General features: G+C 33.6%; 5 protein-coding genes across 11 annotated transcripts; 4 read left to right on the forward strand and 1 right to left on the reverse strand.

The window, feature by feature from the left end:
* Positions 1-29: 29 nt before the first annotated feature.
* Positions 30-3,207, forward strand: LOC122536103 (excitatory amino acid transporter-like). 3 transcript variants are annotated; one of them, XM_043668182.1, is made up of 10 exons: positions 30-170; positions 359-549; positions 624-714; positions 805-1,003; positions 1,076-1,286; positions 1,343-1,621; positions 1,739-1,972; positions 2,055-2,249; positions 2,322-2,456; positions 2,524-3,207. In XM_043668182.1, the coding sequence occupies exons 2-10, from the start codon at positions 476-478 to the stop codon at positions 2,729-2,731; spliced, it is 1,626 nt and encodes a 541-aa protein (XP_043524117.1). In that variant the 5' UTR covers positions 30-170; positions 359-475; the 3' UTR covers positions 2,732-3,207. The 3 variants fall into 3 exon arrangements, with proteins under 3 accessions (XP_043524117.1, XP_043524118.1, XP_043524116.1); XM_043668183.1 differs by having other exon boundaries at positions 45-170; positions 260-549; XM_043668181.1 differs by having other exon boundaries at positions 64-549.
* Positions 3,208-3,413: 206 nt separating this feature from the next.
* Positions 3,414-4,686, reverse strand: LOC122536106 (ER membrane protein complex subunit 6). Its single transcript, XM_043668185.1, has 5 exons — positions 4,472-4,686; positions 4,028-4,188; positions 3,876-3,968; positions 3,757-3,776; positions 3,414-3,638 (listed from the first exon to the last, which is right to left on the reverse strand). The coding sequence occupies exons 1-5, from the start codon at positions 4,506-4,508 to the stop codon at positions 3,608-3,610; spliced, it is 342 nt and encodes a 113-aa protein (XP_043524120.1). The 5' UTR covers positions 4,509-4,686; the 3' UTR covers positions 3,414-3,607.
* On the forward strand, positions 4,578-5,518 carry LOC122536107 (cx9C motif-containing protein 4). Of its 5 annotated transcripts, none has more exons than XM_043668188.1 (4): positions 4,578-4,651; positions 4,790-4,954; positions 5,023-5,194; positions 5,286-5,518. In XM_043668188.1, the coding sequence occupies exons 2-4, from the start codon at positions 4,896-4,898 to the stop codon at positions 5,301-5,303; spliced, it is 249 nt and encodes an 82-aa protein (XP_043524123.1). In that variant the 5' UTR covers positions 4,578-4,651; positions 4,790-4,895; the 3' UTR covers positions 5,304-5,518. The 5 variants fall into 5 exon arrangements, with proteins under 5 accessions (XP_043524123.1, XP_043524125.1, XP_043524124.1 ...); XM_043668190.1 differs by having other exon boundaries at positions 4,631-4,708; XM_043668189.1 differs by lacking the exon at positions 4,578-4,651 and adding an exon at positions 4,652-4,720.
* LOC122536108 lies at positions 5,354-5,791 on the forward strand. The gene is made up of 2 exons (XM_043668192.1): positions 5,354-5,485; positions 5,559-5,791. Exon 2 carries the CDS (start codon positions 5,565-5,567, stop codon positions 5,760-5,762), a length of 198 nt encoding a protein of 65 aa, XP_043524127.1. The 5' UTR covers positions 5,354-5,485; positions 5,559-5,564; the 3' UTR covers positions 5,763-5,791.
* Positions 5,792-5,821: 30 nt separating this feature from the next.
* On the forward strand, positions 5,822-7,129 carry LOC122536105 (GPI mannosyltransferase 1). The gene has a single exon (XM_043668184.1). The coding sequence runs from the start codon at positions 5,822-5,824 to the stop codon at positions 6,968-6,970; it is 1,149 nt and encodes a 382-aa protein (XP_043524119.1). The 3' UTR covers positions 6,971-7,129.
* Positions 7,130-16,756: the final 9,627 nt, after the last annotated feature.

The raw sequence follows: 16,756 nt of genomic DNA on the forward strand, positions 1-16,756 counted from the left end.
TACCTAGTCCGCCAAGTCCCGGGTATTCGATCACGCGGTAGTCACTCGGCAGTGCATTGCGCGCAAAAGACCAGCCAAGATCCACGGTTACGGATGCCATTTAGCTCGTTGTACGATTTCGTCTTATTGGTGCAGTGATCCCGAAACCGGTGCATCTATTGCGGATTCAGGTGTGGGGAGTTCTCCAGGGAAATCTACTCTTCTACGTTCTCTCGCTGTGTCGATTTTTCTTTTATGCTTCGTAGTATTCGCTTTTTAGCTTTGACCGATTGATAAACGATGTACAAGGAGAACGCGAAGTTCTTTTTCAGTTGAAGGGAATTCATACAGTGACGATCTCTCTGATTTGCAAATGCAGATGCCGCAGCGGTGAATGCCGCGGAATGAACGAATACGAGTTCTCCGTGATCTTCCTCGCGTACAGAGGAAGACTGCTCAAGAATTCTTAAAGTGACGTATTATCAAATCGATCACGATGTCTCTTGGGAAACGTATATCTGGAGCCGTCGCGGTTCTCAGGGGCGCTTCGGAAATTAAAGAAGCGCAAATGTAAGATCTGTGAACTTCTCAGGACCTCTTTGCGGTTTGATTTTTTTTTTTTTTTTACCTAGAACAATTTCTAGGTCATGCTCCGACGAGATCGAGAAAATAACGACCGTGGAGGAAGAAAATGTCCGCCCCGACAAGAAGACACCGCTTGATAGATTACAACTAGTTAGTTGTACCCATATGTTTCCCTTCTTTCGACATTTTTTGTTTTCTTCTTTGTTATTTCACTCACATCGTATTTGGACATGAACATAGGTAGTGGATTGGTTAGGAGAGAATACACTTTTGGTCTTTACAATCGCGGGAGTACTCGTGGGTCTTATTCTTGGATTCCTTGGTCGATTAGCCAATCCTTCGCCACAATCCATCACTCTCGTCAGCTTCCCTGGAGAGCTTCTTATGCGCGTATTGAAGATGTTCATTCTGCCACTCATTGTTTCGTCGCTTATCTCCGGTGATTATGCAATATCCAATAAATCATCGCAGTCGGCTGGTCTCTTTCTTCAAGTTCTCCCCCCTTTTCTAGGAATGGCGCAATTAGATCCTAAGGGTTCGGGAAGAATGGGATACAGGGCGTTGATATATTACACCGTAACGACCATACTTGCGGCCATAGTTGGCATCATAATGGTGCTTATGATCCATCCCGGTGATCCTAGGATTAAGACCACCATAACCGCGCCCAAGACGGATTTCACGAAAATATCCACGCTAGATGCGATCCTTGACATAATTAGGTACGTGAAATACGTAACGAGCCGCGTCAATCGTTATCGACGAATGCCATTTTTAGAAACATGATGCCGGAAAATTTGGTGCAAGCGTGTTTCCAGCAGGCGCAAACCACTTACGTGACGAAGGAAGTGGTGGCCATAGGAACAAATGAAATTAATCAAGTCCAAGAGGCGACATTAGTATACAAGGATGGGATGAACGTAATGGGCATGATAGTGTTCTGTATCACGTTCGGTCTCCTTGCTGGACAGATTGGCTCCCGAGGGAAATTGATGGTCGATTTCTTCGTGGTTCTGAACGAAATAATCATGAAGCTTGTCGGTATTATCGTGATGTGGTGAGCGATCGAAATACAAGTTAATTTTGAGCCTGATAGCGATTCCTTTGCTGTTTATCTGATTGTGTAATTTGACGTGAACAAAAGACAGGATAGTGGATTCTTAATCTCACGCAGGTATTCTCCATTCGGAATCATGTGTCTGATAGCTGGCAAAATAATGTCGATCAACAATTTGGCAGCAACTGCTCAGATGTTGGGCTTGTACATGGTGACGGTTGTATTGGGCTTATTGATTCACGCCATAATCACTCTGCCAACGATCTTTTGGTTTCTAACTCGACAGAATCCTGGCGTGTTTTTCAAGGGTATGATGCAAGCTTGGATTACAGCCTTGGGAACAGCGTCAAGGTATCACCAATTGATATCTCCTTTTCTGTAAATTTGGTGAAAATTGTTACATTACAATGTATGTATGTTCTAATGACGTTAGCGCTGCGACTTTGCCTATAACTTTCCGATGCCTCGAAGAAAACAATAAAATCGATCCACGTGTAACGCGATTCGTAGTAGCAGTCGGAGCTACGGTGAACATGGACGGAACGGCTCTTTATGAGGCAGTTGCTGCGATTTTCATCGCCCAAATGAATGGAATCTCATTAGGAATGGGTGAAGTTATAACAGTCAGGTCTGTATGATCGATGTTACAGAAGTATGCCCAAGTTTACTATTTATTCATGATATTCCTTGATCTACATAGCCTTACAGCTACCTTGGCGAGTATAGGAGCAGCAAGTATTCCCAGTTCAGCTTTGATTACAATGTTAATAGTACTCACAGCTTTGGGTCTACCGACAAATGATGTTTCTCTACTGTTTGCAGTTGACTGGATGTTGTAAGTGCATTGTTTAGACCAAAGCGTTAGAAAACTAGATTGAATAACATATCTTAATTTTTCGAAGGGATCGAATCAGGACTTCGATCAACGTTTTGGGCGATGGATATGGAGCTGGAATAGTTTATCATCTGAGTAAAAATGAACTGGACAGAATGGATCAAGAAAGGAAATTAGAGGGTCTCGAAATGGGAACACCTCTCGAAGACATTTCGGAAAGTTGTAAACGCGAGAGCATACCTGTTCCAGAGGAAAGTTCCGAAACAAAAATTTGATTTTGAAGAATGCTTATGTTCTTTCTTCAACTGTTTGTACGGCAACGCAGAAGAAAAATATGCTCACTTATATGAAAAAATTAAATTATTACAACGATATCGAGCGGAATTGGTAGAAATGAAACTTTATCTCTCCACTGCCAACAAAGTTTTGGAATTTCGATCGAATTTTTGGTAGAATGTTTTAGAATATTGTCAAACACCTACTGAAACGAAATATAATAAAAATGTGTGCATGTTAAGCACAAAGCGATATCATTGTAAACTACTTTTTTTGGAGGTATGCTGCAACATTTCAAGTATTGCTAAGGATCAATTGAAAAATATATTGTACAGATAATTAAATATAAGTCAGATAGATAAGATAAATCAGTTTTATATTCAAAATGAAATGTTTAATACGAGAATGTATATGTTTATTCATTTTAATAGTCGAATAAAGGATTTTATTTTAATGATATTTTGAATGTTTAAAAGAATTGTGTTCAATAAATCATTATCATATTAGATAATAATTCATCCTTAAAATTTTATAATATTTTGTTTATATTCTTTGTATACCATGTTATTTATTACATGTATGTTATAAAAACGGAAGATTAAATATATATATATATAAACTGCATTTATAATTATTATACCTGATAGGAATAATAAAATAGTATAATAATAAACGAAGTCAAACAGATGGAACAGATGGAATAAATGTATTTTTGACAGTGTTCTATGTACATACATATACAATAAATCACATAGTGCTTTATCAACAATATTATTACTCTGTCCAGCAACTGGCAATTGTTTGTGACATATTTAATTAGTTAACGACATATTTAGTTAAAAAATATAAACCCTTAAATCTAAACATCTTTTCAATCAGTATACATGTACCATACCATATAGAAATCTGATGCTACATTAAAGAAAATATATAATATATAAATTTGAAGCACAATAACGAGATATATAAATAAGTAACACGTTCTTAGGTTTAAATAAAAATATTCAATTGTTTAAAAGGATACGTCCAAAACAGTACATATGTCTTTATACGATTATAATAAATTTTGCTAAGGAAAATACCTGTTAATAAATATTTAATACTCGAACCATTTTTCTTTCTTGAACCATATATAAAGGATACGAAAAGGCCTCCAAAAAATCCACTAGTTAAAAGATTTCGTCTGCTTATAAAATATTTTTTCCATTGACCTCCGGCCTTTAGTAATAACATTGCCTACCAAAAATATCGTACTACTTAGTGTTTATTAAATAATTTTGGAGAATTGTTCTTACCCATAAACCAAATACAGCAAAAATGTAGAAACCAAAGCCATATAATCCAGTTAATCCTAATAAACCAGCTGTGCTTCCTGACAATGCTGCCATTGATATCCTACAATATTCTACCACGGCAGCATTATTTACAACAGCTGATTCGCTATATGCAATAATTTCTAAAAAAAAAAAAATAAATTTAATCAGAGGATGAATTTGCTCAATATGAAAGTAATATTATTTTATTTAATGAAATACAAATTTTGTTAATGAGCTATTTTATAAATTATGACATCTGGACAAATTATGAAATAATAAAAATTATTCCATATAAATCATGACATCTATATATTTATATACAATATTAACAAATAAAAATATAACCTATGAGAAATGTTGAACCTATTTAACAGAATAAATATAATGTTGAAAAAGCAATAGATTAATAGATTTATTATTTACCTCCTTTCTCCTGTTTCGTTTTAATTTTTCCCAACATTGTTGTACTTTTGTTGATATTAGCAAAGGATTTTATAATATAACCTAACGCATTCGTTAATAACTATGTGTACATGAAAGTTTTGTTGGCTGCTATGACAAAATACGTTTAGAATGCCATCTATCGGCATTGCTTCACGCGAGGTAAGTCGAATATCGGATGTATCTTTCATGTTCTACTAAAAGTCCATCATAATGAAAGTTAGAACTTAAATACGTTGTTAATAGTATTTTCCTGAGTTTTTATAACCTAATTTTGCAATACTTTTTTATGTGCATTAGATTTGTAATACAATTTACGATCGATTCAATTGCAACTGTTGATTGCATAAGCTGTACTTACATCATTAAACGATTGCATATCTATAACTCCATTTGATTTTTTCGTATGACGACTACTGATCCGTGTAAAAAGTTTGCGTGTAAATTACAACAGTGTTTGAAAGGTTTGTATTGTTAATGTCACTTGTAATTATGAAATTTGCTATTTCTAACCTCAATGATTGCATTTAAATTACACAACACATATTGATTAATTATTCAACTTCAGATAACGTTTATCAACCGTCACGTTGTGAGGAAGTTCTAGAGGAAATTAGGCAGTGTTGCATCAAACATTCTACTATTTCAGTAGTCTGTGATGGTATAGACACTTCCAAACCATACGAACATAATACAGTAGATTACGTATGTATAAATAACGTATTGCATTACATGTAATTATTTTATTACTAAAATGTTTTTTAATTTAATAATTCATGATTTGGTTCTGTTTCAGAGGAAAGCACAGAAATAGAATATTCATCATGAGTAATCGCACGAAATTTGTTCTTCACCGTTTAGAAGATGCCAAAAGGAAAAGAACGATAGCAGTTTATGTTATAGCAGGTTCAGCTATTCTGTTATCAAGTATTTATCAGTTTGCACGGTCACCAGAAATTCCAAAAACCAAGCGTGTATAAATATGATTTGATACAAGTAATGTATTAATAAATAGTAAATACATATATATAGGAATATACATTCATATGTAGGAAATAATGTGATGTAGTTAAAGATGGAAGCAGTAAAAAAAGCCAAAGAGCGATTTAGAAAGTATCCAGTTATCATTGCACAGTGCCATGAATCTGGAGCTAAATATGCTGCATGTGTATTAGCCAAGTCTGATTTGCAAAAAGGTGATTGTGAAAGTGAGTTTAAGGAATTCAAGGCATGTTTAATGAAAGCTGCTGCGAAGAACAATACAAAGTTATAAAGAAATAGAATTTCTTTTAATGTGAAAAATTATGTCTAAGTACATTTAAATATTTAAAAATGAGCGAATTATCATTTAAAGCACATTGCGCATTAGCCTTTATTCTCAGAGTAACTTTAGTTTTTTACTCAAATTTTCATGATGAAACTTTTCATGTTCCGTACACTGATATAGATTATAACGTATTTACTGATGCCGCAAGACACATGGTAGAAGGATTATCTCCGTTTGAACGAGATACGTATCGCTATACGCCACTGTTGGCTTTACTTTTAACACCAAATATTTTCATAAATGAAAATTTCGGGAAAATCTTATTTTCCTTTATTGATATTGTGGTGACTGTTTTGATAAAAAAAATTTTAACTTTACAAAATTGTAATGAAAAATTACAACGTATTTGTGCCTTTACGTGGCTTTATAATCCTTTTACGATTGTAATTTCAACCAGAGGAAATGCAGACACTATATCAGTTTTTTTAGTTATGCTAACTTTATATTTATATTTGCAAGATAAATTCATTCTAGCAGGTCTGTTTCATGCTTTATCAGTCCATTTTAGATTATATCCTATAGTGTTTAGTATACCCATGTATTTTTCTCTTCGTGACAAGAGTTATTTCATACCGACTAAAAATCAGTTAAAGTTGGTATTTAGTTGTGTATCATTACTATCTTTTTTGACAGCTATAAATTATTATTTTTATGGTTATCAGTATCTGTATGAAAGTCTTATTTATCATGTCATACGCAAAGATACGAAACATAACTTTTCTGTTTACTTTTACATGCTGTATTTATCTGCTAATCAGCCGTCTAACATAATTGAAAAAATTTGCACGTTCTCACCACAATTGGTATTACTGTTGTTATTGTCATATAAATGTTCAAGCAAGTCTCTATTACCATTTGCAATGTTTACACAAGCAATGGTAATGGTGACGTATAATCCAGTACTAACATCGCAATATTTTTTTTGGTATTTGTCTCTTTTACCAGTGTGTCTTCCGCGGTTTGGATTAAGTTTACGTAGATCACTATATTTATGTTTGGTTTGGATCCTCAGCCAAAGCCTCTGGTTACTGGCTGCTTATTTATTGGAATTCCAAGGGTTAAATACTTTTACGTGTATATGGATTGCTAGTTTATTTTTCTTTGCTGTTAATGTTAAAATTTTAAATGATATTATCGCATACTATAAGTACTAATTAGAAATTCAAAAAAAAAAAAAAAAAAAAAAAAAAAAAAAAAAAAAAAAAAAAAACATCGAAGTTAAATATAAAGATAAAGAAATATGTTATTCATGCAACATCAAGTGAAGTTCTGTGAAAATAAAAAAGAATAAAATTGAAAATAAGATGTCCAAATCCTGTCTGAAATTATCACGAGCTGAGTGCCAGTGGTAGAAATATTAGATACGTGGTTAATGATTCGTAATTTTATTTTTGCAGGAATACAAAATACTTATTTACAGATGGTTTCGTAAAGTAATAGTGGTAGATTCTTAAAAGGAATGTAGATATAGTAATAATAATACAATAATAGTAAATCTTAATGTAGTAATCTAGATCAATTGTGAGCAAGAGCATCCTTTGGATCATCTTTAGAAATATTTTTTGTCATTTATTTCTAAGCTGCTAATGTGATGATATTAATATTTATGGGGATATTTCTCATCAAATTATATGAGAATGCTTCTCACAATTTCTAACGACATGATTTCAAACGATATTAAATTCCATTTACAAAGTATAAAAAATATCATTGATCAAATCACGGTCTAGAGTGAAAGTAACAGCAGTTCTCCAATAGATATCCGAACGCGATGCATCTATGATCGCGTTGAGAAAATCGGAACGTAAAATGAAATCACCCGAAGTGTGACACGAAATGGCCCAATCGGTATACACGAATCACGAATAAAAGGAGTAACTCAAATACAGTTCGTACAGCTATAGGTCACCACGAGAGGTGATGCAACATATAAAAATAGCATTATATTCTTTCATTGCTTTCGTTTACAGTTTATTGAACTGTGTGCTATGTGAAATAATCTATTTTATCTTCCTCGACGTTGAACAGACAGTTGATTTTTGCCCGAAGTCGGTCCCACCGGCTAGGACAGAAGTCACCGATAACACACGGAAGTTAACAGAAGAAGTGACGATTCCGAATCTTGCAGCGATTTCCGAACAAATACACGAGTATAATCTCTAAAGAGTCAGGCTAAACCGTGTACGCGGCTGCAAGATCCAGAAGCTAGGTACTTCGGTTTCTAAATTTTATGCTATATCGAGAAATCAGTTGTCACCACGGTAGACAGAAGAAGAAGTTACGTCTCTGAGAGAAGAAGGAAAACGAAGAGAACACCCCGGCTCTGCGTGACGCGAAATACTCCATATTATACTCACAATCGGAGGATTGGCGAACAAAGCGCGAGCGTTGCTCACTCTTGTTTCTCAACACGAGGGGAGCAAAAGAGTATGAAAGACGGCGCTCGCGAGAGGACATGCGTGCTCAAGTGCATTTACAAGATCGCAAAGCGACAGTATGTCTCGATAGTATGCGGTTTCAAGACGTGCATAGAGAAACGTGAAATCACTCGATATTGCTCGTACTCGGCGGTCGACATACGCACATTTTCGTACAATGAAACGAGCGCAACTTTCCAGCGTGTTCACTGGATTACTTGTTTCTTCTTTCCTTTCCACGCGTGTCAAAAGACTTTCGTTTCTTCGGTTTTCACCCCCTTTCTCTTTCCCTCTCTCTCTCCCTATTTTTTTTTTTTTTTTTTTTTTTTTTTTTCTTTTTTTTTACTTATTTTGTACTTAAATCGAATATCAAAAAGATTGTTTCTACGAAGATATTATCATTAAGACACTGTTGCTGTTCAATTCAATAGCAGACGTTTTACAATTATGAATTGTAGAGCCTTTAGCTGTGTCATAATAAATATTAGAGATACAATATTTAAAAACAACGATAATTACGAACTATTAACAGTAGCTCAAAACTGGCATTTATAATTTTCAATTAATAATAGTCGCCAGTTTTCTAAACAATAGTGGTCATCAGTGAATACAATTAAGATCAGTGACAACTGTTAATAATCACTTTTGGTTTCATTTTTTTCACTCTCGACGCGCCTTTTATACATTTTAAACATAACAACACAACAAATATACATACTTCACGCAAGAAATAAACTTATTATATATAAAATAAATAAACGAAGATATTATTTTACGCAACAATAGACGTAATCGTAATTAAACTCTGGTATATGTTACAATTTTTTATAATAACTTACTTTCATAATGATCGTTCAATTTTACAACAATACAACTAATTATCGCTCTTTGCATTATTATAATACAACGTGTGTAATAAATACTACAGCACTAGTAAAGTACAATAAATTCTTTGGTACGATAAAATATTCAGAGGTAACGCAACAATACGATCGTATAGAAAAATATTCACTTCGTAATACTGTCAAATGTCATTTCTATAAAGTTTCGACCCGATCGCGTCTAAGGTATGATCGTATTTACTCTCTCCACGAATTTATAGCCGTTTATTGGAATGATTCTCTTTGTTAGCACCATGCACGATTATACCCTACCCTACATATTATGTTAATATTTATATATTCATTTTATTTAATAGCACGGGTCTACCAGTGTCAGTTACATTTGCCAACAATGATTTGCGTGAAACTTTTTTTTTTTTTTTTGAATAACGATGTTTGTAGCGTGCGTTCATCTTGTTCTTTTTTTTTTTTTTTCTATGAAAATCTTTTTAACGATCTAAGAAATTGCAAGAAATCTCCAAGCGTTCGTCGAAACAAATTTTCAGGCATTTAAATTTATGATATTTTCATACCGAATGCATTTTCTATTTGAAGTTTGTTCGTGTCTTTCGTCAAACATGAAACGGTGGAGTTTCAGTCTAATACATCAGAACTTTACGAGTTTTTCTAAATTCGTGTAAAGCATGAAGTTTCTTAAAATTTAGGAAACAAGTTTCTTAAAATTTAATGAAAGTTCGGTATATATTTGTGACAAAATGTCTCCTCAAATTTTTGAAATTATTGGCCTCTGTTTTTAAACTTCACTCGCCCCTATTACACCTGTTGCAAATTATTTTGCAGTAGCATCGAGATACTCATTGAAAAATGTAAAGTACGAATGAAAATTAAGATACTTTTCATTTTTCCAGACTGCTTTACAGTAGGTACTTGAGGTACAAATTTTCATAGTAAAAAAAAAAAATTCCAAAGTGCGTTTGAAATTTTTTTACAACCAAACATGTATGAAACAATGACGCAAGATAATTAAAACTAAAAAAATAGATAGAGCAACATTCATTGAAGAAATCTCTAAACAAAACTAACATAAACCTCTGTCTTTGAATTTTTTAAGGATTGAAAAATACCTCACCACTCATATTGAGATGAGACATTTTTTAACACACTTATACTTCAGAGTTCAGAGTTGAAACGGTACAGTTACGTGACGTTACATTAATATCACGTCGACCGTGCTTGTTTCACTCGTTTTGCGAGGACGAGTATATAATACACCCGCTGTTCGAGTTGGCAATAGATTTGTAGTCGGTCGATAGCACAATTTTATTACTCCTTCTTTTCCTGAGACTCGCGTTGAAAGGATCCAGGCCAGGATATTAGGCGCGTTTCGTGTTAGTCGAGCCGAATTTCTTTCCCCATGTTCTTCCTTCACGCGTTTCAGCGAATTCACATCCGAATGGCTGAATTTCGCGTTCACATTAACTCGTACTATGCTACCTCGAGAACGAATGTAAAGGTGAAGTGCAACTACTTTCTGCGGGCCATTGAATGGATAGCATTAGCACCCCTGTGTCGGCGGAGAAAGGTTTAAATAAACTTAAACCTATCTTTTTTTCCTTGCGATGAAAAGGGTACTTTGGTCGGATGCATTGATCAACTCTGCTGTTCTCCTCACCTCGTTTATCAAGTTGTATCTTCTTAAATACTTTTCCTTCTTTGCAATAGAATTCTTTGTCTAGGAGAAAATGTTGAACAAAATTATATTTGATGCCATCATGTTATCCGTATGAAATTCGCAACTTCCACGACTGAGAAAGTTGTTAAATATAATAATTGTTTATTATTTGTTACCAATTTGTTGTATTTATTGTTTAGTATAACATTTACCATACGTTGGTTTACCAAAAAGAATATGGTCGATATCGCGTCAATTTGTCAAACCATGAGTGCAAATTTGATTATAATATTTGAAACTTCGTCTTGACGAAGTGAAAGTTGCTCCAAAAGTAACATTAACACAGATTTTCGAGAAATTTCGTTGAGAGAAAAATTTCGACTGGAAAATACAAACGTGAAAAATGGCCAAAAGAATGGACCAACAATGATCGATTGAAGATTTTAATTGCAGTGGTCGTAACAATTGCTGAAATCTCGTGATTTGCAATTTGATCAACATCATTTTCAAGGCGTCGTAATAATTTGATAAAAATTTGGCCATTTCATCTGCGACAACTTCTTGAAAGTAAATATTTTATTTGTAATGCAGTGTGCACATAATTATAACGTAATATAATTATTCCGAGTTACACAGGAAAAGAACAGAGTTCAAAATCGATGATACAATTTATCCTTGTCACTCTGCAGTGTGCTGATTCACGAAGAAATAGGCCAAGAATAAATTTCTTCCAACGAAAAAAAACCAGCTTAGTAGAGTAAACTGAGTGAAAGGTGATGGTGTAATTTATCTTACCTGCCACACTTTTATAGTTTCGAAGTGGGTGGCAGTATATAGCAGTTTTTGAAGGTTTGGCAACTGACGAAGGTTATGGGTCAATTTGGAACGTAACACTGATTGCAACTTCCTGACATATTTTCAGTGAAAGAAATCTGTCGTTCGACACTTCGAACTTTCTCAATGGAAACAGAAGAAAAATTCTAAAGGACGTGGTAGTTTCGATGAAATTTAACAAAGCAGGGATAATGGGTTTTTATATTGATAATCAATTTGCTTCCCTCTTGCGTAATAAAATATTGATAGAAGAATAAAACATTGATCAAAAATTGATCTAGTTTTGAATAATAAGGAAGTACTAACGTACAATAAATTAATAATAAAAAAAAAAGTATTAATGAAGTAATCATGATTAACCTTTGATTGATAACAGAATTTGAGAAATTAAAAAACTTTTTTTTCACTTTTTTATTCGCGATGAAATTCAATAATTTGTATATAATTTAAATTATTTACAATTAAATTGTAATAATACAATATGAACATATATATGAACGCAAATTATAATAATATGAATTTGTGATTAAATTATTAATCTACGACTAGGTTGTTTGTAATTTAAATTAATTTTAGTTAATTAATCCGGTAAGTGATAAATAGTGTTAAAAATATTCGCTTCATTAAGATCTCCTTTTTCCTTTTCAGTGGACAATTTTAATAGGTAGGAACTTCTGTAATATTCATTATGAAGCTCTTTTCCCTTTCTAAATTAAGTTTAAACTTCCCTTAACTTGTACGTTCTCTTTTCAATTAACTTTTCTTTTCGCCTCGTACTATATCTCTAGGTATAATTCATTTGGAAAGCATGGCTAGCATTTTTTTATGGAAATGAGTTTGCTGTAAAAGAATGATATCACGCTATATATACATGCACATGTATAATATTGAAACGTAGTAGAATGTAAATTTTGCTCAGTCTTCGAATTATCAATTAAAATAAGACTCGATCATCATTTTTTTGATTAGTCGTCTAATGCAGCAGTTTTTCAATTTTCAAGTTAGAAGGAGACACGTTGATCGTTTATTGTAGCAGTTATTTATTAAATTTCAAGTTTTTACCGCTGAATTTTACCAAAAGATTTGCAAAGGCACAACATACAGCAAAGAATTAAAAAAGCGTGAACTTGCGTAAATACCAGCATTGTACAAATAAAGATTGAGCTTTGATAAATCGTTGATAAAGCGAGTAAGTAACTTGGTCATTCCACGCAAAGCCAGATTCTTATTTTTATCTACCACGTCGTAATATTATGGTCGATGAACTTGCGACACGTTTTCGTCCATGTACGTATTTCCTTGAAGCCGTAAAGTGATCAAACATATTTACTTGTTAACGTATTGTGTATTGCACAACGTTAAAATATCTCTGTTGTATGAAAATTAAGGTTAATTATCTGTGCGTCATGATAGTTTTACGAGCCTTCAACGTGGTGCATCTAAAAAAAGTTTTACGCAGAGTTGCGAAAGTACGTACTCCCCCGCAATAAAATTATGGTAAAAAATATAAAGTTAGAGAATGAAAAAAAAAGGCAGAGTTATTCCCGCGGAGAATAGTTTGGAATTTTAATTTAACATTTTCAATTTGAGCTGCCTCTTCGTTATTATGAATTTCGCGATTTCAGAGAATAAGTTCCTTTTTAGATTAAAAATAAACGAGGATAAATGTGAGTTCCTTTCGCGAAAATCATTTTCCTTCTGTCTCGAATTATCACAAAGTTTGTGTTATATTTATGTTTCACGTTTACGAGTAACACGAAACTGAATTCATCAAGGATTCTTACTTAAAAGTGAATAAAGGTATTCTTCTATTCTCGCGTCATTAGTTCTGCTTCCAATCTCGTGAAGAACACAATGAGTTTGCCTTCATTTATCCTCGTCGTTTCTTACTTTGTTTTTTTCTTCAACGTTGCATTAAAAGGTTTATTCCTCAATTATCTCAGAATTAAGATACATCTTCAACAGACGAGAAAGCGATTAATCCCATCCACCTCGCTCGTTTAAATAAATAAATAAATAATTACTTCCCGCCGTTCTTAGAACTTAGAGTGCTACGTTCCTTTTAAAATTGAAGAAATCCAACAATACTTTGTACAACAAATTCGTATATATTTGTATATATATATATGTATATATATATATATATATATAAAATACACGCTTAATTAAAAAATCGTATTATCCACGATAAAGAATAAAAAGTGTTCTAACACGGTAATATATAATACGAATGTTCACTCTCATGAAACAATCGTTTAATCCGATCGAAAAACTGACCGAAGTGATAATCATCGTTTCGTTATCCAACAGCTTAAGCGAACTATTATCGCTTGGCTGTGTATCCGTTGATCGGCGAAGCGATTATCGTTAAGAGATTCGCGTGTATCAGGCTCGTGAACGGAACGCATCATCGGCCACAATTGAAATTTCGGATTGGGTTTCGTCGGTTTGTCTTCGATCGGAATTAAACCGGCTCTAAACTACTCGTAATGTCTTGCTCTTACATTGTTGCTTCTCTGCATGCTATTACTCGACCACTGTCCAACAGCATTAACTAGAATTAGGAGTTTCCATTTTTTTCGTAGAATTTTAATAGATTTTCTACGGTGTATTTTTAAAGATTTGAATGATCTATCCTAAAATGTACAGAAGGGGCCGTAAGTAATAGTATCATGCGTATGAAACGACGTTTCTTCGAAGTTTGAACTTTAAATTTGAACGAAGAGAGAATTTGCTGTAAATCGCGCGTGCTTTAAGAAAATTTGCAATAAAATTTTATTATCATTGACTAAATAATAATAATGATTAAAACACCTCTGTGACTTTTTCTTGATATTCAGAACTGTTCTGAGAATCTGGCCGAAAACGTACGTTTAAACATTCGAGGGAGGCCAAAGTTATTCTTCAATTTGTCAAGGCCGAGCTACGCATACAACGAGCCAGGCAATATTTTCAAAAATATTCGTGATAGGGGTTGACTTTGCGAAAATCTATTCTACAGCTATTCCATTTGCAACTTTTATAAATATCAATGTAGAAACAAGCAAGAATGAAATATTGGTACGGGCCAAGTTGCACTCAATCGTGTATCTACGTACACACGTGTCTCATAAATATTCAAACTCGATTTTGTCGAAAACAAAGTTTGTAGCAAACCTTTTATTTATTCCTCCACGCAGAATTATTTTCATTCTGTGATTGTAGCATTATTTACGGTTCACCTTCTGCAAATACAAGCCTGGGTTGTATTTCAAATGTAAATTTTTTCTTTTTTCCCTTGCAGTTTCATTTCTCCGATACGAATTTTACAACTTCCAGCCTAACCAGAATTTCGTTCACTTACGAGAGAGCTAAATTTAATTGAATTTAAAATCTTTATAGCTAACAATCGATCAATTAACAAACAAGTCACCTGGCATTTTTGTAATTACGATTACAGGTATTTACAAAAATACTAAATTATTTTTTAACTACGATTATAGATATTTCTTGTAACAGAGTGTTGAGTAATACGTAACTTTCGAGTTAGACGATTTTAGAGTAGTCGGGTAGTTCCAAGTGTTCTAAGGAAAGTTTCTTCTTCGATTTTGCCACATCTCGTCTTCTATCTATCATGCAACCCGAATAGACAATATTTGCATTTGATTTGTATTCTATTTTATTCGAAACCACGCTTCAAGCACGCGTGCAATTAAAATTTCCAGTGTCGATTGTATCGAACAGCATTTCTCTCTCTCTTTTTTTTTCAGAAATTTTATTACTCTTCCTTTATTTTTTTGTTTCGCGCTTGAAAAGATTGTCATGACGCGAATGTTTTATTGGTTTACAAAAATCACAGAGAACTATCGTAAAAACGTGTTTATTTGAGAATCACAGATTTTTTTTATATTTTTTTTTTTTTTATTCGACGAGAAAACTGGTTTTGATGTTTGGTTACACGTACGCGGTAGTGAATGCGCGTAGATAGACCTCGCGGCTTTGATTTGGCCTACGGTTTGACTTTTTAATTCGCGTTCTGTTGTCGATGTAAGTTGACTATAGATTCGCTTTTTTTTTTTTCTACTTCAATTGATTTCGATTGGCTGCGTGCACTCAAAAAATTTTTCTCGCAAATCCTGTTCCTTCGTCAATTTAAATTCGCTTTTAATTATTTTCACTTGTGTCAACGCGTAAATAATTTATCAATAATATTACAAATGCTTCAGTTTCTTTAGATTTTAAATTTAAATCTACACGAATGATACAATCATAAAAATATTATTAAATAAATCCTTGGAATTTTCACTCATATTCCCATTATTAAAAAAAAAAAAAAAAAAGAAATAGAATCTAATATGCATAAATTAATTTACATAAATGAATTGCAAGTGAAGTGCTGCGTCAATATTCCTCGACAGATTATTAAGGAATTAATAATTCTTTTATTTTCACATCAATTATAGCGAAAATAATTGAAAGGGAAAAGAGAAGAAATGATTGTCACTCTTGTGACACGAATGAATTTTATTCATTCGTAGTTCTTTTCTTTCCTTCGGCGGAAATAATTTAAAAAGTGACAGGACTGTCATTCTTGTCTCCACATTTTGTTCACTTTTCTCTTCTTCGATTTTTTTCTTTAGCGAAAATAATTAAAAAAAGAAAAGAAGACGACGAGCGTCTCTCGTTTCCAAATTTTGTTTCTCCACGATCCGCTTTCCGGGGATTTTCTAAACATTTCCCTCTCGTTCGTGGTTCATTTTTTTTCTCTTGAGAAATCTAGTTTTCAGCCGTCGTCTGTCTCGCGTTACATTCCCCTCTAATTTTTGTTTGTCCGTGCTCAGACAGAACTGGATGCACCCATCCGCGAAGCGTGCGACGTAAATTTTTCATTCTCGACGCCGTGAAAATTCGGAGGTCCTCCGTACGTCCGTATCACACCGCTGGCGATGTTGAAAATTCAATTCCATCGGGTTCCGATCGATTGCGGTCCTCCCGGCTGGAGGATACATCTGAAATTCCACAACGTGTCGCCCTTTCTTCCAAATATTTTCACGTTCGCTTCAGTACTGTTTAAAAATTCATCCATTGTTTCTCCCCCTTCGAATTTTATTTCTCTAACACGAGCGTAGCTCGACCGTTTCGTTCTTCAATTACATCATCGTTCCTTCGTTACTTAATAACTTCACGGCGAGTCTC

This window comes from Frieseomelitta varia, unplaced genomic scaffold (genome assembly GCF_011392965.1).
Source record: "Frieseomelitta varia isolate USP_RPSP 00005682 unplaced genomic scaffold, Fvar_1.2 scaffold_8, whole genome shotgun sequence".
In the NCBI taxonomy this organism is placed as follows: Eukaryota; Metazoa; Arthropoda; class Insecta; order Hymenoptera; family Apidae; genus Frieseomelitta; species Frieseomelitta varia.